Genomic DNA, 25,096 nt, shown 5'->3' on the forward strand with positions numbered 1-25,096 from the left:
AGCAGTTGTACGAGTTGTATCGCACTCGCCAACAGGATTGCAGTGAACGTATCGCTTCTACCATTTCTTTGCTATTTTTTAACAGGACTTTTGCCGATGACAGCTCGTTCGAAATCCTAGCATCCTAGTCACCGTGTCGGATACACTAAATCCAGCCTTATTCCGTTCCCGTAGGAATGGTATTAGCCCGGGCAGAGCAGGCCCCAGGTGTGTGTCAGAACAAAAATTGAACGAGCGTTTGGATGTTTCGTATTTCGATTTTGAATGCTAAACAGAGGTTTTATTTTCTATTGTGTAAGGAAAGGTGCGAGGGATGATAATGAATAAATTATTTAACTCGGCAACGTGAAACGAACAGTCGTAGGCGTATATTGTTTATTTGCGAAATCCCATCAAATTGCTTTTATTGTAAGACTGTAAGACACAAGGTGACGAATATTAAAGACGAATCACTTTTTAATATTAAGTTTAGTCCTTTATTTTTTATAGGTATTATTACTAGCTGTTCCGGCGAGCTTCACTTTGCCTCAAAAGTTTTCCCGTGGGAATACTGCGATAAAAAGTAGTCTATGTTTTAATCTAGGGTTTCAGATAACTCCATATCAAATTTCGTTAAATTCGATTCAGCCGTTTTGACGAGAAGAAGTAACAAACATACATACACACATACTCACAAACTTTCGCATTTATAATATTATTAAGTACCTACCTAGGTATATAGGAGAGAGATTTAAACTTTTTGTGGAAAGGTTTTCATTCCAAATAATTATTGAATTGCGAAATCATAGTTTGAATTAAAAGAGGTTATTATTACTTGTCGACATTTTATTAAATAAACTTATTGTTAAATTAAAATTCACAAAAGAAAGTAATACTTATACAATTTCAGTCATACATACCTAGGCAGCATTTCATACTCTTTATTTCTTCTACATAAACTTCCGTAGAAAAGCAGAACTATTTTAATTTTCAGAATCTAAAGTTGAATCATAGTGATTTTAAAATAGTATCACATTTATAAAATAATGTATCTGACCTTTAGTTTTATCCAAGCACACTAAGACTTATACATAATACTTAAAACTTATAATTATTCATATTTTCTGGCTCTTACATGAACGTTAAACTAGAGATTTTCGAGTTCTTTGAGTATTTATCTTCAATATTCAGGCAACACCCAGTTCTTTTCATCAGAGTACGCCTCTTCAGGTTTCAGCGGCTTAAAGAGTTTTTTCGCAACGAAACCTGAAATTAAAAGGTGTAAATAGAGGTTAGTGCCTTCAACGTTCATAATATATTAATGCAGTAGTTTGTAGAGTATTGAATATTTCAGGGATGTACGAAAGGAGCCTTTCCTGAGATTACGTATCAAATGTAACCTTATAATTATGTTTTAAATTGGACAGTCAGCTACTGAAACCACTTAGGTGACTGGCCTTAATCTCAATAGATAGAGAGATATTCTTTATTTGTACACAAAAACATGAAAAAAAATATTAATTCTTTCAACAATAATTATTCTATGTGTAATTTTTCCCCCGGAAATGCGATGGACCGACGATATAAGGAAAACATCTAGTAGCGAATGGATAGAGACATCCTAAGATCCCAAGATCGTAATAAGTGACATATACTGAAGGAGGCCTACACTTTTAACGTTGAAAATGGCTAAGAACAACAATACCCCCTTTTGCAGCAGTAACACACCAAATACTCCAACCCACTCACCAGTAACCGCCCCCGACACAACCGCCACACCGAGCGTGGCCAGCAACCCAAACAGCTGCCTCAACGCCTGCCCCCCCACCTCCTGCCCCGCCAGGCGAGCTAGTGACGCCCCGTCGCGGGTGGCGGCGAACAGGATGATGGAGAGGACCCCGGATGTGAGACCCGGGAGACCGTGCAGGTTGTTCACGCCGCATGTGTCGAGGACGCCGAGCTTGGATAGTTTTGGCTGGAAGTGAAGATTATGAGGTCAAATGAATTTTTTGTACGTGAAAGAAATGCATAATCAGAAATCCCAATCATAGCCAATTGGCCCGGATTTACAGATGTGTTAAAGATGATAATGATTTCTTATCTTAACTTGTAACGCGTAAATGTCATATTGTTTAATTGTACGGTTCAAATTGACCGTGATTGTTAGTGATATATCCGGGTGTAACGTACGGTCACTGTGTTCAGTTGTGATATTATATTCTAGTACTTCGCAAAATTTCACGCCTCTCCATAGAAACTTTGTTGGTCATGTGACATTTGACTATCGCAAGTAGTTTCTTTTCCGCTATCCAAAAGTGGTAGAGTAAATGTTGCTCGACATCAGTCAATCTGGGGGTGTCACTCCCTTTTGGCTTACTACCCTTAATCCACACGAATAAAAACTTTAGACCTGGACTTCAAAACTTACCGTAATATGCTCGTACCCCAGCACGCTAACCGCCCCGCAGCCGACGCCCACCGCTATCGCCACGGCCGGCGCGCTCACCAGCGTCGCGATAGTGCCGATGCCCACGCCGCCCGCCAGAGTCGCGTTCTGAAACGTGGGTACAGATTACCTTAATACCTCCTTACTTAGTGCAAATATAAAATTAAAAGATAAGTACCTATGTAGAAATTATAATGTTATATTCATGTTACTGCTTCGTAGACCACGATTGTATCTAGTGTCAAGACAAACCCTTTAGGTTTAATGGCATGTTAATTTAAAAACCTAACTATGTTACACAATGTTTTGTATAAATAAATAAAAAAAACACTACATTTTGTCGAGCATTTCTGTGTAATGTAACGTTCTTTCGAATGGTAGAATACAGGCAAAAGCATGATTAAAAGTTTGTAAAGTTGTTTTGTTTGTAGGTACTGACCAACGTTACGAGGTGTAACATGTTACACAGCGAGCATTCGTGCAGTCAGTACGTCAGACAACAGTCAACACTACATACTGACTGCACGATTATGGTATAGTACGTGGTCTATACTGACCTGAATGTGCACCATCTCGAGCTTGTCCTCTTTGTGCAGGAGCGAGGACACGCAGAATGCTGTCACCTGGTGGGATAGATTGATTTTGATTTCATTTTCAAAATTCGTTATTTCGGCAATTATTACAATAAGTCTTAAGATTAATTATTATGATTAACTAGAAGAAAGTATTAGAACTGCCTTAACTTAAATATAATTATATTGAACTTAAATAAAGGCATGACACTAAATTACTGTTTTGTTCAATAAAGTTATATTGTATTGTATTGTAAATTATGATGAATTTTATACAGGCTGCATAATGCATATATATACACTTTTTTTGGTAAGATAGACTGGTTTGTTAGATTTTTGGTTCATAAATTTCAAACTAAACATTTGTACGCATTTTTGGTTCATTCATACATGGAGTATAAAAGGTAGTCTTTTTTTTCACTTAGGTACAGCTACCTTCCTAGTGCGCTAATGAAGACCGTCGTTGTGCCGGTGGCAAAAAACAAGACCGGTGACCTTGGATCTGCCGGTAACTATCGTCCTATCTCGTTAGGAACCATTTTGGGTAAGGTGTTGGAGCGTCTGCTGCAGCCCGAACTGGTGGGAAAGTTAGATATTTCGGATGCTCAGTTTGGTTTCCGCCCCGGTCTTTCAACGGACTCGGCTATACTGAGTTTAAAACACACCGTAAAATATTATACCGATCGATCTACCTCAGTATATGCCTGTTTCTTGGATCTGAGCAAGGCATTTGATCTAGTGAATTATAATATTCTCTGGAACAAATTGTCGAGCTCAGATGTTCCGAATGATGTGATAAGTCTGTTGAGGTACTGGTACGGAAACCAAACTAACTGCGTGAGGTGGGGCGACGCGACATCTAACGAGTACAGGTTAGATTGCGGAGTTCGTCAGGGTGGGCTCACCTCGCCGGACCTCTTCAATCTGTACATCGACGACCTGATTCGGGGTCTGCGGAGCACCAATGTCGGCTGTCATATTGGGGGCGTTTGTGTAAACAATCTCAGTTATGCGGACGACATGGTGCTCCTCAGCCCCTCGATCAGGGGTCTGCAGAAACTACTTTCGGTCTGTGAGCATTATGCAAATGCGCATGGACTGAAGTACAACGTGTCGAAGACCGAAATGCTGGTGTTCAGAGTGGGGAGGGGTCCGGAGAGGGTGCCCGAAGTCGTTCTGGATGGGGCACCGGTTCGGGTTGTGCAGCAGTTCAGATATCTCGGCCATATACTGACGAGTGACCTCAGGGATGACACTGACATAGAGCGTGAAAGACGGGCACTCTCGATCAGATGTAACATGCTTGCCCGAAGATTCCACAGATGCAGTGAGCAAGTTAAAATAACTTTATTTAGGGCATACTGCCAGAACATCTACACTGGGCATCTGTGGATCAACTACACCCGGAAGGCGATGAGCACCATGAGGGTGCAGTATAATGACGCATACCGCACCCTCATGAGGCGGCCGCGGTACTGTAGCGCGTCGGGCATGTTCTCTGAGGCGGGAGTGCCTGACTTCTTCGCAGTCCTGAGGTCACGTATACCGACATTCTGGTCGGGGCTGCGCAGCACTGGGAATGCAATACTGAAAGTGGTAAGTGAGGATTTTAGAAATCCATTCTACAGACACTGGCTCTCTGTTCATCAAGACGCAAATCGAAAATAAAAATGACCTTACCTATGTAATAGGTATATGTATGTTTAATCTGATAATAATTGTAATACTACAATTTAATTTATTTGTTTAAGTACGTTTGTGTTTATATAATGTGTAATATGGGTGTCTAGCCTGAAATAAATGACAATTTATTTTATTTTATTTTTTTATTTTTTTTTGTGACTTATCAAGAAACTACAGCAAAAAATATGTATGGTTTAGTTGCGAAATTAATAAATTTTGCTTAATACTTAATGTATTTCATTTATATTTATGTTTTTTTTCAACATAAGTAGTATTTTAAATATATTCTATTCTATTAAAAAGATACATACGATGGATATCCATGACGGGGATATCAAAAATACTTAGTTTCAGACCAAGTCAGTGGACGACAACTACGTACTTATACAAAAGCTTATAACGTGTACCTATTTAAGTAGTTTTAATATTAAGATTTAAGTTCAGAAATACCAAAGTACCTAATTACTAAAGTTATGAGCAATAAGTTAGTAAGTAAGAAGTTTAATTAATTTCATATTCAGTGGAATTACGGGGATACTGTTACAGGACGATAAAAGGAAAAGTAGGTAAGTTCTTTGTTCTAATATTCGAATACGAAGCAATTTTCTAGTTGAAATCCATTCGGTGTAAAAACGTGACATTTCGACACACGTCTAAAGTCTAAATTGAATTTGAGGTTCGTCGAATTGAAGTGTAGTTATAAAAAACTTTGAACAAGGAATTAACAAAATATCAGAATAAAAAGGACAATGAATTTCATAAACAGGTAAGTGTAAATGGGACGCGAAATTTTAATACAAAATGATTATGTTTACGTGATCGTATAATTAAAATAATTATATTCGCCGCGCAGCCTGCACTGAAAATTACCATCGGGGACAATGAACATAAAATTAAATCCAACACCTGTTATACCTGACTTCAATAATACCACTACAACTGAACTGATGCCGACCTCAGCCGGTTAGCGATTTCTTCTTATTTAATCATAATAGATCATAGGTCAGTATTCTGCCACTGCTGAACATAAATGCCTCTCTAAGTCATAATACTCTGTGCTTGATCTTTCTCATTCAACCATGTATACTATAAAACTATAAAGACATGCTGTCACTGGCTAAATAATTACAGAGAGTGCAAGAGGCCCTAAAAACCACTAAATAAGTTTCATGAATTAGACATACTGGCTTTGCTGTATGGCTACCTCTGATCAATCGATCCAACGGACTGCAGGGCGTCTCACTCTACTTATCGATGATCGATTGCTTAGAATTGCCACCTTTTCATTCCTTACTGCCTGTTTTACAAGGTCTGAAAGCGTCAGGTAACTATTATTCCATTTCAGGCCTAACGCCCAGTGAACTGCGACTGTTTGCTATGGACGATGACCATTGCTGTTATGATCCATATGCGGTTGCAATACTCACTGCAGAAGCAGCAATGGACAGGTAGGTGTTGATGATTCCTCGCTCGAAGGCGTCGCGGTTCGGGGCCAGCGCTCCGTTGAAGGCCGGCCAGTACACCCACAGGAATAGCGTGCCTGTAAGTACGTACGATACAGGGTGTTGCAAAAATGCTTAAGATGAGGGCGAAAGGGAGTGATAGATACGGTTGTTGATAGATTAGACATTGGAATAAGGATAACTAAAGTAATGCCACGAGAATAAACCTCACTGACTAACTGCCAGTTTCAGCAACTCTTATCTACCAATGACTGGTAGTTGCTTTCATACTATTTTGACACATTCAAAGTTACAACCTGACAAAATCGTATGATACGAGTAGTAACTACCTGTTATCGATAAATAGAGTTATTGCAACTGGCAGTTAAACGTTACGTAGGTCTCGTACCTACGCATAAGTACGCAGTTCTTAGGTAAATAAATAATCCATAAGAAAATGCTATGTTTTTACCTGTTACGTATATACTGTTATTAGAGAGAAACATGCTCTCTAATTCAATGTCAATGCAATAAAATAATTAGTCCCCCTGTTCCGATAGCGAGGGGGATCGAGTCTGATATCCGGTGAATCAACCAAGTGTGAGAATCGTCCTATTCTCATTGTTATTTGTGTCGGACGAACTCTGCTGTTTATAAAACTTACCTGAGAATTGTATCTTTTCCGAGAGATGTTGATAGTTACGTGACTAATTAGAGCACTGCGCTACACTGATGGGAACTGGTGTTGATACTTGTCTTGCTAAAATATTTGTTTACTCTCGTATTTCCCGGCTACATTGTATAATTGTACTTAGAAGTAGTTATGGAATTTTAATATTTATCAATGAATCATAGTACTTGGTACTAACAAATAATTAATATTTTTAATGTACATAATTATTAATATTTTTAATGTACAATGTACAATCGTAAATATCAAGAAAAAACCTTTTCAATAAATCACCTCTTGACATTACTATAAACTATATGTTAACCTTATCAACATGTATATATGTACATCATATAAGAACCGTTTCACGATCGGCTTATATGCTAAAAAAAGCTACGTAGTTACAGCCATAAAACTCAGAAAACCAATCATTTCCTTACATACATACTAAACTCCCGTGAAATGAAAAAGTTCCATTTACTATTCACGTGCAATATATCACTGGAACTTTTTCATTGCCCGTGTACTTACCGATCATAGCAAAAGTGTCGCTGCTATACGACGACCCATTCAGCGGCTCCACGTTAGGGCTCGGCTTGTGGAGCTTCTGCAGCCGCAGCCCCGCGCTGCATGCCAGCCCGAAGTACGCGCCGAACGTGTGGATCGAGATCGACCCGCCCACGTCGTTGGCCTGCGGGTAAAGTGGAGGTTGGCGGGTGAAGTTAAAGTGAAAGTGGTAGGTGGAAGAGCCTTGCCATAAATAAATGTGAAAGTGGATAATTAGGTAAGTTCCTAAAGTGACATTGAAAGTAGTAGGTGATAACTTAAAGTGAAACTGGATCATTTCATTGATTATTATCATCGACACAGTCAGCTTAAAAAAATATGGTTTACAGCTGCTATAGGATTCCGTGAGAAGTTCATCGTGGGCTCATGAATGTTAACAATGCCAATGTCAAAAAAATTGACGACTACGATGAGTTTCTTACAGAACCACCCCGATGGACATAATATGATTGTATGCGTCTATCATTGAGCGAACGATATTGTTAGGTATTAACAAAATATTCTCAATTCAAGTTCAAAAAGCACCTTTATTGATCAACCCACTCGTTTCGCAAAAATATCTTCGATCGATCCAACCTTTCAATTTGATTTAACCCTAATCATATTTGATAGGTCGAGGAGAATTCTATTCTATTTTGAGGGCCTGTAAGTGCCTACAGCTTGCTCATTTGGCTGGAAAATGGCTATTGAGAATGCATAATAATGTGAGTCAAGCGTAATAGGTTTCTTGGAAAATGTAACAACAAAAATATTTCAACTTTTATGTTATAAAGAACGGATGTAGATTTTAAAATATTTTGACGTTCATTTGTAAATTCTGTTGTGGCTTTAAATCAAAACAAAAAAAAAACAATCACTGTTACTGGTATAAAAATAAAACCAACATGGAACTTAATATTTCCAAATACAGTGAAAAGGTATTTCAATAACGTACCTACAAAATATTTATGATTTATGATACGACTAAAATTCAAAGCTTAATTAATGTTTCGACGGATGAAACTATTCGCAGCAAAATAATACAGGATATTTTTTCTTTGTTTTTACGTCACTGACGGACATACAAAGAATAATAAAATTTATATCCTAAACTTTTTTTGGTGTTGGCACATATTATTACTGTTGCAAAGTTACCGTTGTTTATCGTGCTATGACATTGGCCAAGCTTCTGCTTCACGGGTTCGTTATCGACTTCAATATATCGCGATTTTTCATAAATACGACGCTGTGATCGGAAGAACGTGCATTAAACGAGTTTATCAACGTCGTTATCAGACCCGTGCCGTGGCCGCAGGGCAACTCTCAACCACCCGTCTGTCAGTGGAGCGTCACCAAACTCATCAACATAATTATCCACTCACCTGCAAAACGTTGGTGAACAGATACAGGTTGGCGCAGCCGACCGCCGTCTCCACGATGCCGATGAAGAATACCTGGATGAAAACGCTTTTTGCATTAAGTCCACTCTCTTTTGCACTTCTTTATGTTATTAGGCGGCAACGTAGCTAAGGCGGTAGTGAAGCTGTTTCCGAAGCTGAGGGCCGCGGGTTCGATTCCCGCCCAGGGCAAACATCAGTGTGATGAGCATTTGTGTTTGCCTTGTGTCTGGTTGTCGTTTATATATTGAATATGTATCTATGTAAAACCCTTCCTTCATTGGAAGGAGACCCGTGCCCCAGCAGTGGGGACGTGATGGGTCGTGATGATGATCTATGTATTTGTGTAGATATATATTAGCTGTCCGACACCCATAACACAGGCTCTGTCTAGCTTGGGGTCGGATGGCCGTGTGTGAAATGTCCCCACATATTATATTATTATTATTCATGTGTTGCAAAGTATTAAATTAATCATGATAATACCTGTTCGATGGTGGCTGCTCCGAGGATGGCCCCGAATGAGATGAGCACCGCCGCCGTCATCACGTCCGCCTCTGCAAGCATCATAATCATCATCATTACCACCATCATCATCATCAGCATCATCAACATCATCATCATCAGCATCATCAGGAAGGTTATCAGCTACTTCTAGATACGGGCCTTTCGCAAATAAGAGGTAGAAATAATTTAGTTTAATTTGCCGTGCCGGGGTTAATTGATACTAATTTTACCGTAACATTCTAGTTCAACATGTACGCAATAAATATTTGATATTTGAAGGAAATACTCTCGCTACATAACGCTTACCTTAAGGGTACCTGTCTCAAGTCCAGCGGGATGGAGGCAGTCGTTGAAATCATTGACTTTTTTTTATCAGGTAGATTAGTGTAAGTTCAGCGAGTTGTAGGGCTTTATTTTAATCTTTGAGTGTAGTTTTTCCTCATAACATTTCCTAGTATAACTTTTCCATAGTGACCGTTCGAAACGTTAGATACACAATTACACATGTACATGTACCCAGTGCCGGTTTTAGTACTACCAGCGCCCTGGGCGAGATTTCTACGGCGCCCCCTAACTGCAATTCAAACCCATACGAAAAAGGCGAAGGATAATAATGAAATAACCATTTATGAAAAGAAATAAACATTTATTTAAAAAAACATGTACTTCGTAACTTAATTAGCGTGGACCGCCTGATTACTGCGTCTGTTTGTTTTAAAATATGTAATTGCGATAACTGTTTTTAAGTGCGTGCACCGATTGAATGAATAAGAATGAGCTGTGTTCCGCTTCATCAAAAATAACGCCAACTATTCTATTCTATTCTATTCTCTGTGGGGGTGTCAGTACCTGCACCTGGCTCTCTCGAATGTAACCTTTGTGCATATCCCCAAGGTCTAAACTGCCTTCCTAAGCTTGGACCATTTCCCACCATGCTGGTCCACTGCGGGTTGGTGGGTTCACATATCTAGATGTGCTAAATCTAGATATGCAGGTTTCCTCACGATGTTTTCCTTCACCGTAAGAGCGATGGTATACATTGTACTTAAATTCAGAAAAGAACTCATTGGTACATGTCAGCGCCGGGATTCGAACCCGCATCTCTGGTGTGAGAAGCGGGCGCTTACCCGACTGAGCTACCACCGCTCCGCTGAGCTACCACCGCTCTCGCTAAATAACGCCAACTCTTTTGAACTAAAATATCTTAAAAGAGATAGATAATGTGGTCTGATAGATGGCTCTGTGGTCGGGGATTCCCAGTAAAATGAACTGTATGTATGTAGTGCTCCGACCGAACGGATTGAGCACTGCGTTCCATTCTAGTGTTACCAACACATCGTTTTTTTTTCGCTTACAGAGATGGGAATACAGGGTTATTGGTAAGTAGACCTGATCCTTTCAGGAGGTGATAGAGGAAGGCATTTCTAGTCGATTGAACCCTATAATGCATTATCCGAAACTTAACCATTTCTAAGATATTTAATATTTAAGTTTTTTAAGAGCAGGCCCAAGAAAGGGATAAGTGGAAAGTTCAAGGAGAGACCTTTGCCCAGCAGTGGGACACTAGAGGTTGAGGAAAAAAAAATATTTTATGCTTAAAACCGAAAATAAAAAAAACTAGCCGTATTTCAATTTTTTTTGTATGTTTTGCGTAAGTTACACCTTAATACACTAATTAAAATAATCAAATGTGCATTATTCGACGTAAATTAGACACAATACCACAAAATAGTTAAACATTTTTTATAAATATTAAAAACGCAAAAACAAACAAATTAAATTAAAAAATAATTTCATATGACATTTTTTGTGCACTTTAGCCATATCTTGCTTGATACCAAAATCAATTTGATATTGAATTATCTTATTTGAAAGCTTTTAAGTTGACAATGTTTTTAAACTGAAGTGCACAAAAAAATGTCATATATAATTATTTTTTAATTTGATTTATTTGTTTTTGCGTTTTGTTTTTTTTTTATGTTTAACTATTTTGAGGTATTGTTTCTAATTTAAGTCAAATAATGCACATTTGATTATTTTAATTAGTTTATTAAGGTTTTACTTATGCAAAACATTCAAAAAAAATATTGAAATATGGCTAGTTATTTTTATTTTCGGTTTAATCATACAATTTTGGCAAAAAAATATTAAAAAACTTCAATATTAAATATCTTAGAAATGGTTAAGTTTCGCATAATGCATTATAGGGTTCAATCGACTGGAAATATCTTCCTCTATCACCTCCTGAAAGGATCAGGTCTACTTACCAATAACCCTGTATAAAGGGGCGCCGCTTCACGGCGCCCCTTAAAGTTCGGCGCCCCTGGGCGGTCGCCCAACCGCGCCCTACCCTAACGCCGGTACTGCATGTACCATTGTAAACATCAAAATCTATTGGTGACAACGAAGACCGTTTCGGTTAATGAAATTAATGTTTTAATTGTTACTGTGCATCTTTAATTAGTCAAGGACGCCGGACGTGAGATATTGCAACTAACGATAATTGTTTTTATTGCAAAAATGAACTTTGCCATATACAAACATTGTGATCTTAATTAATATAAGTGGTTTAATTTGAGCAATAGTTTGTTTATCATTAATCCTCATTTTTAATTGTCAACATCCTCGTTAATTACTCTAAAAATATCGATGAAAACAGCAGATTAATTCAAAGCTTTGTTATTATGTAGGTATCTAGGTACTTTGTAATGTACAGCATTCCCACGTACATAAATTAAGCCAAAAGTTTTTCACATCGCAAATTCATACTGGAATAGTTTTTTAGTTCGCTTATTTACTTATTTTTTATTTACAACGTAACAAATTTTACTGCATTTTTTCACAGAAGATAGATAGGTAAAGCTACATCTCATGAATACAACCATTAACAGGGTATTTTGTTCTTTTTGTATACTTTATAGAAAACTCACCCATATTCATTTACAAAAGGTTGTTTTTCTGTCTTCGACAAATAGTCGAACGACCAGTGCTTCTCTGCGATTTATAAAGTTGGTAATGAACTCATCAAGCTCTTTATAAGTTCTTGTAGCAACTTTTTTAATTAATTGATTATTCTTCTTTCTCCATTTACTTCAGTCATTTACTTTATTTCTAGTTCATCATCATCATCATCATCAGCCTGCCATATGTCTATGCCTACGTCCACTGCTGGACGTAGGCCTCTCCCAAAGCATGCCACTGAATGCGATCTTTAGCTTTTCGCATCCAATCATAACCAGCCACCTTTCGCAAGTCATCACCCCATCGAGCCGGAGGGCGTCCCACACTACGTTTGCCTAGTCGCGGCCTCCACTATTTCTAGTTAATATAATGATACTTCTTATTTTGATTACTTTGACTTCGACTCACCCAAAAGCCCCTCCACCGTCACGGGAAACACTCCTCCCTTGAACCCGAACATGATCTGCTGGCAGAACAGTGCCCACTGCATGATGAGAGCAGCAAACACCAGCGTGCCTCCCGCCGCCGTGAAGGAGTACTTCTTGAGGAATGTCATGAGGAAGGCGAAGCCGACAAACACCATGGTGTGCACGTCTAGGTAGGCTGTGGGAGAGACGGGGACGTTAGTGGAGAGTACCTAAGTGATGATGGGATAGATTAATGTGCAAACTAAGAATATGAGTAGATTCTATTCTGAGGAGGGAGTATACTGTACATGCATAGCATGGTCACTCTCAGAGGGGTCAGATAATTATACCTATTATGTATCTTTGCGCCAGTCTGAACGATGTTTTAAAGTAGACTATTCAATATTTCTTGTCTTTATACATAATATATAAGATGTGTCAATATACGAACCATGATCAGCAAACTGAGTGTTGTCTTCATCTTGGTTGACGCTCGCCCCCGACTCAGTCGAGTTATTTGAGCCATGTTCTGAAAATAACGATAATAAATCAGTAAATAATATAAGGAATAAGATAATCTCCGTTTGTGTGTATCGTATATACTTGTATAGTGTTAAATTACGACATATTTACATAAAATGTACACGCATATTTATATCCTCTATAATAAATTAAATCATTCGAATAGTCAAATTAATTTCATCATTAATTGTAAAATAGATTTTATATTGTGATTAATTGACTTTATTGTTCAAATATAATTTTGTTATTTGTATTTAATTACTTAATTATTTGCCTAAACTGAATTTCCATACAACAAATGAATACTGACCCCCGTGCGGCTCCCGTTTCTGTTCCGTAGACAAGAAACAAAACGCGATCGCCAGCGCTATCTGAAACAACAGCACTGCGGCGAACTTCCCTCGCTGCATGTGTAGATTCATATTCGCTGAAACACAATACGAACTGGTTAGGCGGCTCCCACACTATTCCACATTAAGGTAAGCGTCTACCCATCGGTATACTATGTTACGCACCAAACGGATTGTCATAAATGTATGGAGAACCGGCGTCGGCGATGCCGATGAAGTAGACGCACTAAATAAAACCGATGCCAAAAGGTGGACGCTTACTTAAATAAAATACAGAACATCAGTACACAAGTATCTTAGAATTGAAAAAAGCTGGCTACAACAGCATCGATCTTTCAGTATCATACTTTTTTTCAGCAGCGGCTGCGTCGCGGGGTTTATAAATGCCGAAAAAAAAACATAGAGACAGTAATCAGTGTTGGTTAAACCAGCGTTCTATGTCTATACCATTTTATGACAATCCGTTTGATGCGATACGTATGATACCGATAGATGGAAGCTTACCTTTATATTATAAAATACCAATACCTCATGCGTGGGATCACATAAACACAATTCCACGGAAGGTATTAATATATTACACAGTTCTATATATTCACAAAATTCGTCTGATGGCGGGTCGATAAAAAGTGTATTTTCGATGGTCTTGCGAAAACAAAATCAGTTTGACTAGTAGATCATGTGGTTTCATTTATCAGGAACGTGTGATTTCTCCTGTAGATTGGTCGCTCTAGTATGTGGAACCTTTCTACGTTTTCCCTGTTTATTTAAGCCAATCCAACTCCAGTATTATTTGAAGCAGGGTGTTCTAATAGCTCAGTGAGGTATTCTGATTGGAATTGATTCTAGGGCCACTTGCACCAACATATTAAATGTAGATGTAGTGTTAAATCTCGATTTAGTATCAAATTTTATATGGACAAACGTTTCTTAAATCGAGATTTGACACTAAATCTAGATTTAATATGTTGGTGCAAGTGGCCCCTAGTTTCTGTACTGCGTTTTTTGTGTGTGGTGGTGGAAAATGGAAATTGGTTTCAGGTAGTGTAAAAAGTGGAAGGTTCTGCGGGACTTGTTTTGCTTGAAGATATACAATTATAAAAAAAATTGCCATTTCTTTCCTCCCCTTTGTGAAATGGTGGTACTTTGAGTAATATTATGACTTTTGACAAGTAATTGTAAAATTTTACGACAAAAAAATAAACGATTTCATTTCATATCTACGAGGTTTGGAGATCTGTCATGCAATCGTCACTTTGTTAAGTTTAGCGGTATTTCGTATTTTTGAAGGAAATAATGTTTTGGAATTCACTGCATAAGTATTATGAATAAGTGATATACATTTATGTGATGCAAGTGAGTCGCTAAAGTATTTATTAAACATGGCACTGGCGCTACACTCAATTATCTTCAGCATTGAAATACATCTGCTAATACATAAAGCACGATGTTATTTGTAAATAAAATTATGAAACCATTTCAATGCTCAAAATATGTTTTAACCAGAAACGCATGAGATATTATACAATTTAATTACATAAGGATCGTGAAACAATTGTTGCATTACTATATCAATGTGAAATAGTTCGCAAACAAAATGCGTTGTTTGAATTTTTATTTACTGACATAAAACATGGAAATTAATTTAAAACATGTAGCTAACTTTATTTCACAATAAAATTTATTGACATTGTTGTTACAACAAGCGAGTCGGTTTCGGTATTTGTAATCAACATACAAACCGTCGGTAATAAAACATAGAGGAAGTCAAAATAATAGGAAACTACTATTTCCATTTTCAAAAAAGATAAAATGTTAACTAAAAACAATATAGAATCCAAAAAAAATAGTAAGGCAAAATAAATAAAATACAGAACACAACAAACCTTTTTCACAATTTTCTCATAACTTAAAAATACGGTTAACTTTTTAAACGTATTTCAAATTTGGAATTTCGTTTTTTTGCGCGGTTTATTTTTTCGCGGCACTGTGTCACCGGCCAGCATGCGACTGGAAGTAAGGCGAGGGGCGCTATACGATGTATAATATCTGTGTGTCTGTGTGTGTGTGCGTCAACTGTTTGTTATGAACCGCACTGTCGGATCTATTATCGCCACTTAGTGGCTGAATGTGTCGTGTCAACATCGGATTAAGGAGGCGTTTGAATGGGAATTTTTGTCTTATTTTTAGCACGGCAAACAGAACATTTTTAAAGAAATCCTTTTTATTACAATTTTTGTTATGTTAATAAATGTACTTAACTACCTACTTATTACATCTTCTTCTCCTTTCTCAAGTTTTACAAGAAATTTGTTATAATTCAATAATATAAAGAGATAAGATCTGTTTTCTGTTTTGTACTTTTGTAAAAATAAATACATGATTACTTATATGTATTGTATAGTGTTTTTTTAACCAATAAACGCAATAACAAATTCGGACCTGATTATAGTCTCAATAATTTTATGGCTAAGTTATATGGCTATGGCACGAAAAACTACAAATACTATTTCAATTTACATATTTCACATTCTGACATCCATATTTCTTGGAGTCTACAGCTTCCTTCTATATTCTATAGCAATGTACCTATAATGTTCGTATTCAATCGTATAGTTGTCAGCCATATCTCTTCTTCTCTCTTCTTTAATCCCGTTACTCCTCCGAGGAGTCTGGGGCTGACACCAGGCGCTTCCATGCTTCTCTGTCGTGGGCCAGCAAGTTGAGCTCCGGCCACGACTTCCCTTTCTCTTGGGCCTCGCTGTATATGGACCGCTTCCAAGTATGTGCTGGTCGACCGGGTCGCCTTGAACCGCCCTGGGGTTTCCATTGTAGGGCCACTTTTGGGATATGGTCATCAGGTCTTCGCAGTGTGTGGCCCAGCCATCGCCATTTCCGCTCTTGGATGTCTATGTCTATAGGCTTTTGGTTTGTAACCTTCCATAGCTCGACATTGGTGATGGTGTTCGGCCAGTGTCTACGTATGATGGTTCGTAGACAGTTGTTGACGAAGACCTGGAGTTTGTGTGATATGCCCTTAGTGACCTTCCACGTCTCGCATCCGTATAGGAGGACAGTCTTCACATTTGTGTTGAAGATGCGGATTTTCGTGGTACGAGATATGTTGGACGACCTCCATAGGCTTTTTAGCTGCGAGAAGGCTCCTCTTGCTTTGTTGATGCGACTTTCGACATCCCGTTCTGTTCCTCCCTGAGGGGTGATGATGCTTCCAAGATAGCAGAAATCGGCAGCCTGGGTGATGCGGTGGTTTTCCAATAGGAGCGGTGGGTTTTTATCGCTGCACACGCGCATTTCTTCCGTCTTTTTTCTACTGATCTTGAGGCCAGCCATGTTTGCGGTTTTATCCAAGGCTGTAATTTTGCGCTGCATATCATCATGGGTGTTACTCAGTAGGCAGATGTCGTCCGCGAAGTCTAGGTCTTCCAGTGATGATGACGCTGTCCATGGTATCCCTCTATTTTTCTCGTGGGTGATTTTCAGCATGATTGCATCCATGACCACTATAAAGATAAGCGGGGACAGCAAGCATCCCTGTCTGACTCCGGTTGTCACATTGAATGGCTCTGTGAGTTTGCCATTATGAACGACTCTGCAATTGAACCCGTCATAAGCCTCCTTTATGATGCTAACGATTTTTTCGGGTACTCCTTTGTGCATAAGTGCGTCCCAAATAAATTGTCTATTAATGCTATCGAATGCCTTTTCAAAGTCGACAAAAGTCATGAATAAGGGCTTTCTCCACTCGACAGATTCCTCAACAATAATTCTGAGGGAAGCCATATCTCTGCCTATACCTTACACCTATACACAAGCAACTGCCCCTTAACCCCGATGCATCAATCATGCAGAATGTTTGTGCGCCTCAAATCGTTTGCTAAACCATTTCCAATTTGATCGCGGCCACTTAATGAGTGCTTTTGAGAACCTATATGTTGACCTAGGTCATGGCAGTCGTGGCATTGTAGTAGTTAAGCAGTTGTTTTAGGGTGTATGTAGGTTTGTTGTTTATTTAGTATTTTTTATACATTTGTAGAGACTTTATATAAAGATTGCCAGGAGCTACTGATTATATGAATGTTTAGGGTTTATTAATTTAGTTAATATACCTACTTAATGGTGTGTTCAAAATTATTCCTATAGAAATGATTTCACCAGTATAACTGGTTAACACGTTTTTTAGCTCTAACACACATAATAATTTGAATGCGAATGTATTTTTAATTAGTTTTGGATGAAATACATGTTGATTTTGTTTATGTGTTTAGAATAAATAAAAAACATAAATATTAGGTAGGTATAATTCTTTCATAATGTAACTTTTGAAAAATAGCAAAAAACTTGTATTAGACACTAATTTAATTAGTAATTATATTCATAATTAAGTGCCTACTTATAATTCTACAGTCCATTTGTAAATTAAAAATGAATGTATAAAAATATCTTGTTCCATTTAGGTAAAAAGTTATTTACCTACTCACGTAAAAACTTTTAATTGGCTTTTAAGATGGTATTAAAATGTTAGGTAAAATATATATTTTTCACAAAAAAAAAAACATTTCTCATATTCAGTAAAAATGTTGCCATAATGACTTTTTCTGTCTGTTAAGTAGGTAATAGGTTTTTTTTACCTTTGAAAATAATTATTACAAACTACTTAAGTAACTAATGAATTATTTCCCCCATACTCCCCCATATTATTTTCATTTACACAATGCAAGCAAGATCAGAGCCGGTCGCCGTTGGTGAGGCAACAATCGAAGTTGTGCAAGAATATGTCTACCTCGGGCAGACTATTCGGCTTGACAGAAGCAACTTCGACAAGGAGGCTGCAAGGCGCATCCAACTGGGTTGGGCTGCATTCGGGAAACTTCGTCACATATTCTCCTCGGCCATTCCTCAGAGCCTGAAGACAAAAGTCTTCAACCAGTGCGTCCTGCCAGTGATGACGTATGGTGCAGAGACGTGGACACTGACGGTAGGACTGGTCCACCGATTTAAAGTCGCTCAGCGTGCTATGGAGAGAGCTATGCTTGGGGTTTCTCTGATGGATCGTATCAGAAATGAGGTTATCCGTCAGAGGACTAAGGTTACCGACATAGCTGTCAAAATATGCAAGCTGAAGTGGCAGTGTGCTGGTCATATCTGCCGAAGAACCGATAACCGTTGGGGTAGACGAGTTCTCGAGTGGAGACCACGAACACGACGATCTTAGGTGGGTAGCCGGTAGTGGTTGGATGAGGAAGGCCGAGGACCGAGTGTTGTGGCGCTCCTTGGGAGAGGCCTATGTCCAGCAGTGGATGATTATTGGCTGATGATGAATGCAAGCAAGAACCTTCTGGTCCTCTCTTACGCCTTCATCACCTAACCATTTGTATAAACCGAAAACTAAAACTGCTAATTGAAGTTAAAAAGGTTTTCATGTAATACCGTGATCGCCAGTTTTATCTCAGTTTCCTTGTCTACATTTTACGGCCACAATAAATCCTCAAAACATGATAATCCAAATAAAAGACGCACGATGTAAACATAGGACGTCATTTTGTAATCTTTACTCTCCATGTTATCGTGTTACCTACCTCTGTTTTAATGCCATTACATAAGGGGTTTTCCGTTTTTTTGGTTGTTATAATTGCTTCTAAGACGGCATATAATGAAAATATTGGAAATGTAAAATTATCACATCGCTATCCGGTAAAATATCACATAATTACTAAAACTATATTTTGAAATTAATCGCAATTTCCTTGGCTTTATGTTAAATACATGTGACGTAGTGAACACACCCACAGTAAGTACACACGAGAGTCTGTCGTGATAACGCTCTCCTCACGCCACTTCCAAAATCTATTTACTTTGATTAGCTCCTCACAAAGTGTATGTAAATAAACATTTTACATAAAAGTAGTACCACGTTAGTGGCCTTTTGAGACATTTGAGAATAATAGTGCCTCTAAATATTAGTTTCTCAGCTATTATATTTATGTGTATTTCATTTTACGTTGAATGAAATGATATTTTATGTTTAATAAAGGGATGGTCTGTGGCATTACCTAGAAAATAGAACTATATATATACCTACCTGTATAGATTTTTTTACACGTAATATATTCTTTATATGAAATTAATAGGTATTATCAGAATCATTTGTTTCATGAATTGTACCTATCTTCTACGTTGCAATGCTGCATATTTATGATTTGTTTGGAATGTTTCTCGTAACAACACCACAGGTTATGTTACGAAGGAAATACCACGCTTGATTTCAAATCAAAATATACTCCGTAGGAAATGTAAGCCGTTTCTCGTAAGTATGCCAAGTACACGCTAGGATGTTATTATTCTGAGAATCCTAGTATGAAGTATCGCAAGTACAAACTTAAGGCTATACCTATGCATGGTGTTGTGGGAGCCGTAACAGTAGCTTTATCTAACATACTTATTGTGATTTCATAATTATATTGACAGTAAACTTGCGGACTTTTCCATGTGGTAATGGTTTAAATTCGTCTGCTAAGGTTGGCGTTGGTACACACGGCAACGTTAAATGGTTGGCAGGGCACACTAACGTAGGTAGTGTATGTGTGTGTTGGCGACGTCGACGTAATTATTTAGTTCTGGGCAACCCACACGGATATTGTAAGCATGTAGTTGTGCCAGTAACAATGATTCATTGTTTTTATGATATGAAACAAAATTTTGCAAGGCATAGTAATAGAATGAATGGCTCAGTTGGTATGATACAAGACTAACATTAATCGGTAAGGTGGTTCAAATCCCACTGAACTTTATATATTCCTTTTTTGTTTTTTTAATAGATTTAATTTATTTTTCAAGATGGTTAATAATAGTATTGTAGTATATACGAATAAAAGCAACACAGAAAGTAAATTAAACAAGTTATTAAGTGTTAAAATTACCAAATTTATTCTTGCCGTAACATAAACAAGGCGTGAGTGCGTGTGTGAAACATTAAGGATGTTACGTTTTTGTTGTTTTTCGTTTTAAAACATAGTTGTAGTTTATATTAATAAGGTAATCATCAGACAAGGATGGACTGGCTGTTTTACTAAAGTAAATAAGCAAGTCATTAGTTATATGAATCAACATGTTAATTAGCTAGAAATAAGATAACTTATTCTAACCTCAGTAACAATAACATCATTAACATATTGGCTTACCCATTGTAAATAATGATATTTAACTAAGTTACTAAAATTTTATACAAATGGAAAAATAAAAATTACTGAGCTAAGCCCAATAACTATAATTTTCACCACTTTTTCGCCATAATATCTTACGTCCATCCTTGTCTGACTTAAAGGACTTTTCATCACTAAATATCACAACATTGTTGCACCAATCGAAGTTTAAATAGTCAGTCGCAAAACGCACTCTGTTTCGACGATGATGATCGGTTAGAGCAATTTTCTTCGCCGGCCTCCGACACCGCAACCCAGCAGCATGCATGGTTTGTAGGGATAGATTATGTGTTGTGGCCGTAGAACGGGTGCTGCAGAGCGGATCAGCGCTATGTGTAGCTACGATTTCTCGATGGCGAGGTGATGCATCCGTATTGACGACTACTGTCGACATGTCCCGAATCTGCGTATCGGTGAACCCATAATTTTATTGAACAGAGCTCCTCTGCAAACAAAAAAAAAACAAATACTAAGCATATAAAAATACAAATATTCTAACAGTGAAATAAAATATTTGCAGTTCTATGTTACTTACCAATATCATTAAACGTCTTGCGATTTCACTAATTGTAATATTTTGTTCATATAAATACAATTATCTCCACCTTTTTGAACATGGTTAAGTGACTTTCCATAGTGACTGCGAAGAGAAATTAATTAAATTGTCAAATCACAAAGGGGCCGTCCATTAATCACGTGAGGCTCAAAGGGGGGGGGGAGGGGGTACGGAAAACCTCACGAAACATCATGAGGGGGGAGGGGGGGGTCTCGTTAGACATCACGTGTATTAATTTTTTGTCAAAAAGCGTAGGTATTTCTGAACCCAAATTTTGAACGGCGCAAAAATTTGTACTATTTTATTTTTTCAAAAAATACACGTGATCCACGGGGGGGGAGGGGGGCTTGGTCCCAAACCTCACCAAATATCACCAGGGGGGAGGGGGGGGTCAAAAAATGAGAAAAACGACCTCACGTGATTAATGGACGGCCCCAAAGTGAATCACTATGCAGACGCAGAGGTGAATTGTCACTAAAACTAAAAACAAATTTCGTTTATTCATATTGTATGAGGGTAGAATTGTTTTAATTCTCAAATGAAAAACGAATCATATATTTTTATCGAAGAGAAATAGTCGACAGCTATGCAGCTTGTAGTCATTTGTCAGTTTCAAATAAATTAATTTTATACTCAACATCGTTTAAATAACGCAAAATTTGAATTAAGTAAAATAAAAATAAAAATAACCATCAGTGGACTCGAACTCACGACCTATGTAGCATAAGTCTAACATTCTACCAATGAGCTACGAAGTGTATAGACACAAGCAGTGAAATTTTGCTTCACGTCAATTTTATAACTATTTAACTAACACTACCGGTTTGTATTTTTATGTCACAGCTGGTATACGGGCGTTTGCCTACGCGCAAACTCGTTTGTGCTGTTGTGTATGTGTGAGTGGTTTGTTACTGGTTACTGGTGTGTAAACCGATTTCTGCGTTTATGCACACATAGACAACGTTAGTGTGCACACATACACTACGTTAGTGTGCCCTGCCAACCATTTGACGTTGCCGTGTGTACACCGTCTTGTTAATGTCACAATTTCATGGTTGTGGAGAGGGACACCTATCTCTGTAGTGTAATTAATTCCACTGTAACGCTGATTGTATGCATGCTTTATAGCCTTTCAAAATCATAATACTAAGCATTTACTATAAGGTTTGTCACACTTGACATCAAAGGATTCAACAAGCATATCTCCTGGTATATGTCGGTCTTTTATCGCCCATTTCACAAATAAATATTGAAAGAAATCTCAAACTAAGATGTTACAGTAAACGTTCCCAATCCCAAAGCCAATCATGACTTGTGAAAAGACATAATACCTATACAGGATGTTAGCCACAAGTGGGTGACTCAGAGGGCATACAACTTTTGCTCTACAAATTTTGAGTATTTAAAAAAACTTATCTCTACAGTGAAAGTGACGTAACCGATAAGTTTTTATGGAGAATGTTATTTTGTACCACTTTTGCAAAATCCTGTATACAGTAACTGGCTGATGAATTATGACGTTATGAGAGCTGACTGCGCTGTCATTGAAACAGCAATATTTCATAGCAAATTGCCTATTAATAGACTCTATCGACCTGATTGATATTATGTCGCGCCGTGATAGATTGATCAATATTCATTCATTTCGACTGGCACGTTAGATGCAAATTATTCTTATTAATACTCGTTCTTTACTAACTTTTCTCGATTAAAAATTACTACATGCCATGAAGTCTGTGCAAAAAGTAGGTTTAGTGCCAATTTCTCCATAGTCGGTTATCTAACCGACCGGGATTGGTTTATCAAATTATACGTCATCTCCATATAAAATTCTTCACAGATGTGACAAAAGTCAACCACTAATACCTGGTTATGCTCTAACCGACTATGGAGAAATTGCCACTTAGGTGAACTGTGACTGACCGTGCACCAGATATCTATGCACCAGATGCACGGGGGGCAAGACGCGCACGTCAAGACGTGACAAAAGTTCTCTGTCGCGCTCGCTCTCGTGGCCGCGCGATGTGAATGAGCCCGATGCAAAACTTTTATCATGTCTTGTCTTGTCTTTTATCAAGTCACATGCGTGCCTTGCGCCCCGTGCTAGCTGTGTATGTTGATGAAAATAAACACTTTACGGTTAACGAAAAGGAACATTTCAGGCAGTGAACCCTAAAAAGTAGATATAAAAAAGGAAAGCTTACCTATCACTTAACCTTTTTCCACTTATGTTTTATTCAAACAATGAGGTACCGATATTTACTCCCGCACAATGTTTGCTTTCGATTAAAACTGTTGAATTAAACATTACGGGTATGAACATGTAGATATCTTGAAACAATATTATTATATTACTTAACAATGAAAATAAAAACACAGAAAATTAAAGCACTACTTTGTTTTTAAACTTTTGAACATCTTTGAACATTTACTTATTTTATAATTATTTGGAAAACTTACGACTACCACATTAGAGAAATCTAATTAATAGACTCACGATCACGAGCAATGAAAAAGTTCCGATGAACAAAATGCCGAAAACAAACAACCACAATAATAAATAATAAAAAAAACAAACTATTTTACGTTTTTAATTGTTAGTTATGCGTTTTTAAATGTACTTCAATACTACAGACAACGTCATCAAGCTAGCCGTTTCCGTTTAGGAGTAAGTTGGTGCTATGGTGGCTGGAACTTTTTCATTGGTCGTGAGTGACTGAGCAGTGTGTGTATGCTACGTTATTTTCTAACTTTACCAGAATCGGAGCTCAAGTGTAATCGACATTCAGTGTTTTATCATCAATATTGTATGAGCTTGCACTCTGCTCTAGGGTAGTTCAAGTCATATTTCACCGGACTTACCCCGTACGTATATTAACTTGTCAACAGCAATAGAGGGGTGTTATATGTTTAAAATGCCTGTGTCATTGGATCAAACGAATGAAACGATTTTGGTTTAGTTTTTATTGGTGAGGGCTAATTTTATCGCGAGATGTATAATAACCATCATCATCAGCCCGTATGCAACCACTGCTTGACAAGCCTCAACTCTTTGTTCTCGGAATATCCTACCAGAGATGGGGTCGTCATGTCATATGATAACCTCAACGGTTATCGGTTTTCCAGCAGCTGCCCAACTGCCAACTTCTTCTTAGCGTATCGGTGACCAACACTAAAGTGAATCTAGGGTTTGTGACCGTAAAAAGATTAAACGGTCAGAAGTGAACAGCGTCAGTGGTTGACTAGCGGCCGCTACACAGGATCGTTATCGACATCGATAAACTGGTTTAATGTGGTTCCACCATTCACCGCGCCGTATTTATGGTGAATACCGATATTATATGCGTTTATCTACTACGTCGATTACTTGGGTAGGCTCCTCCCCAGCTTGCTGATGTTACTTCTGTTCAGCGAACTTTTTGTCCCGAAATTCCGAAAATGTGTTTACCCCAACAAAATGAATGAGTAAATAGAGGTAAAAAGAAAAAGATACTTTTCCCTCATAATTAGAACGAAATCTTATATTTTATTCCGTTGGCTCAAAAACCGAGTGAAAGTTACTTTTATGTTATTTTATAATAAAGTATTTATGTTAGGTATAACGATGAATAAGTGGTATAATAAACCAAATCATGTTATTCAGTTTGTCATTCTGAAAACTAATCGTGTATGAATATGTACCTAAGTGAAAAAAAAAAGTTTTTAACGAATTTCCAACGGCACAGATAAAATGACCGCTGAGGTGAATCTTTCCCGCTTATTACCTATTCTATAGATATATTGATGTATTTAGCAACGCTGCCATCAAAGAACATATGTTTTAACCTAATTAAGTTTC

The 25,096-nt window shown here is 37.7% G+C and overlaps 1 protein-coding gene across 1 annotated transcript; it reads right to left on the reverse strand.

Annotated features, from left to right (window-relative positions):
* Nucleotides 1-342: 342 nt before the first annotated feature.
* LOC105385068 (ammonium transporter Rh type A) lies at nucleotides 343-15,525 on the reverse strand. Its single transcript, XM_048627163.1, has 12 exons — nucleotides 15,369-15,525; nucleotides 13,443-13,559; nucleotides 13,062-13,139; nucleotides 12,612-12,806; nucleotides 9,222-9,292; nucleotides 8,721-8,792; nucleotides 7,324-7,483; nucleotides 6,108-6,220; nucleotides 2,983-3,048; nucleotides 2,408-2,533; nucleotides 1,729-1,954; nucleotides 343-1,245 (listed from the first exon to the last, which is right to left on the reverse strand). Exons 2-12 carry the CDS (start codon nucleotides 13,552-13,554, stop codon nucleotides 1,160-1,162), a joined length of 1,305 nt encoding a protein of 434 aa, XP_048483120.1. The 5' UTR covers nucleotides 13,555-13,559; nucleotides 15,369-15,525; the 3' UTR covers nucleotides 343-1,159.
* Between the last annotated feature and the right edge of the window lie 9,571 nt (nucleotides 15,526-25,096).

The sequence above is a fragment of the Plutella xylostella genome, chromosome 18 (genome assembly GCF_932276165.1).
Source record: "Plutella xylostella chromosome 18, ilPluXylo3.1, whole genome shotgun sequence".
Taxonomy (NCBI): Eukaryota; Metazoa; Arthropoda; class Insecta; order Lepidoptera; family Plutellidae; genus Plutella; species Plutella xylostella.

Coding starts and splice junctions, on each gene's coding strand:
- LOC105385068 (XM_048627163.1), bottom strand. CDS start 13,554: ATGAATCTACACATGCAGCGAGGGAAGTTCGCCGCAGTGCTGTTGTTT. Junction 8,793..9,221: donor GAGCAGCCACCATCGAACAG/GTATTATCATGA, acceptor GTTTTCATCCAG/GTATTCTTCATCGGCATCGT. Junction 1,955..2,407: donor TGGGGTACGAGCATATTACG/GTAAGTTTTGAA, acceptor CTTCACTTCCAG/CCAAAACTATCCAAGCTCGG.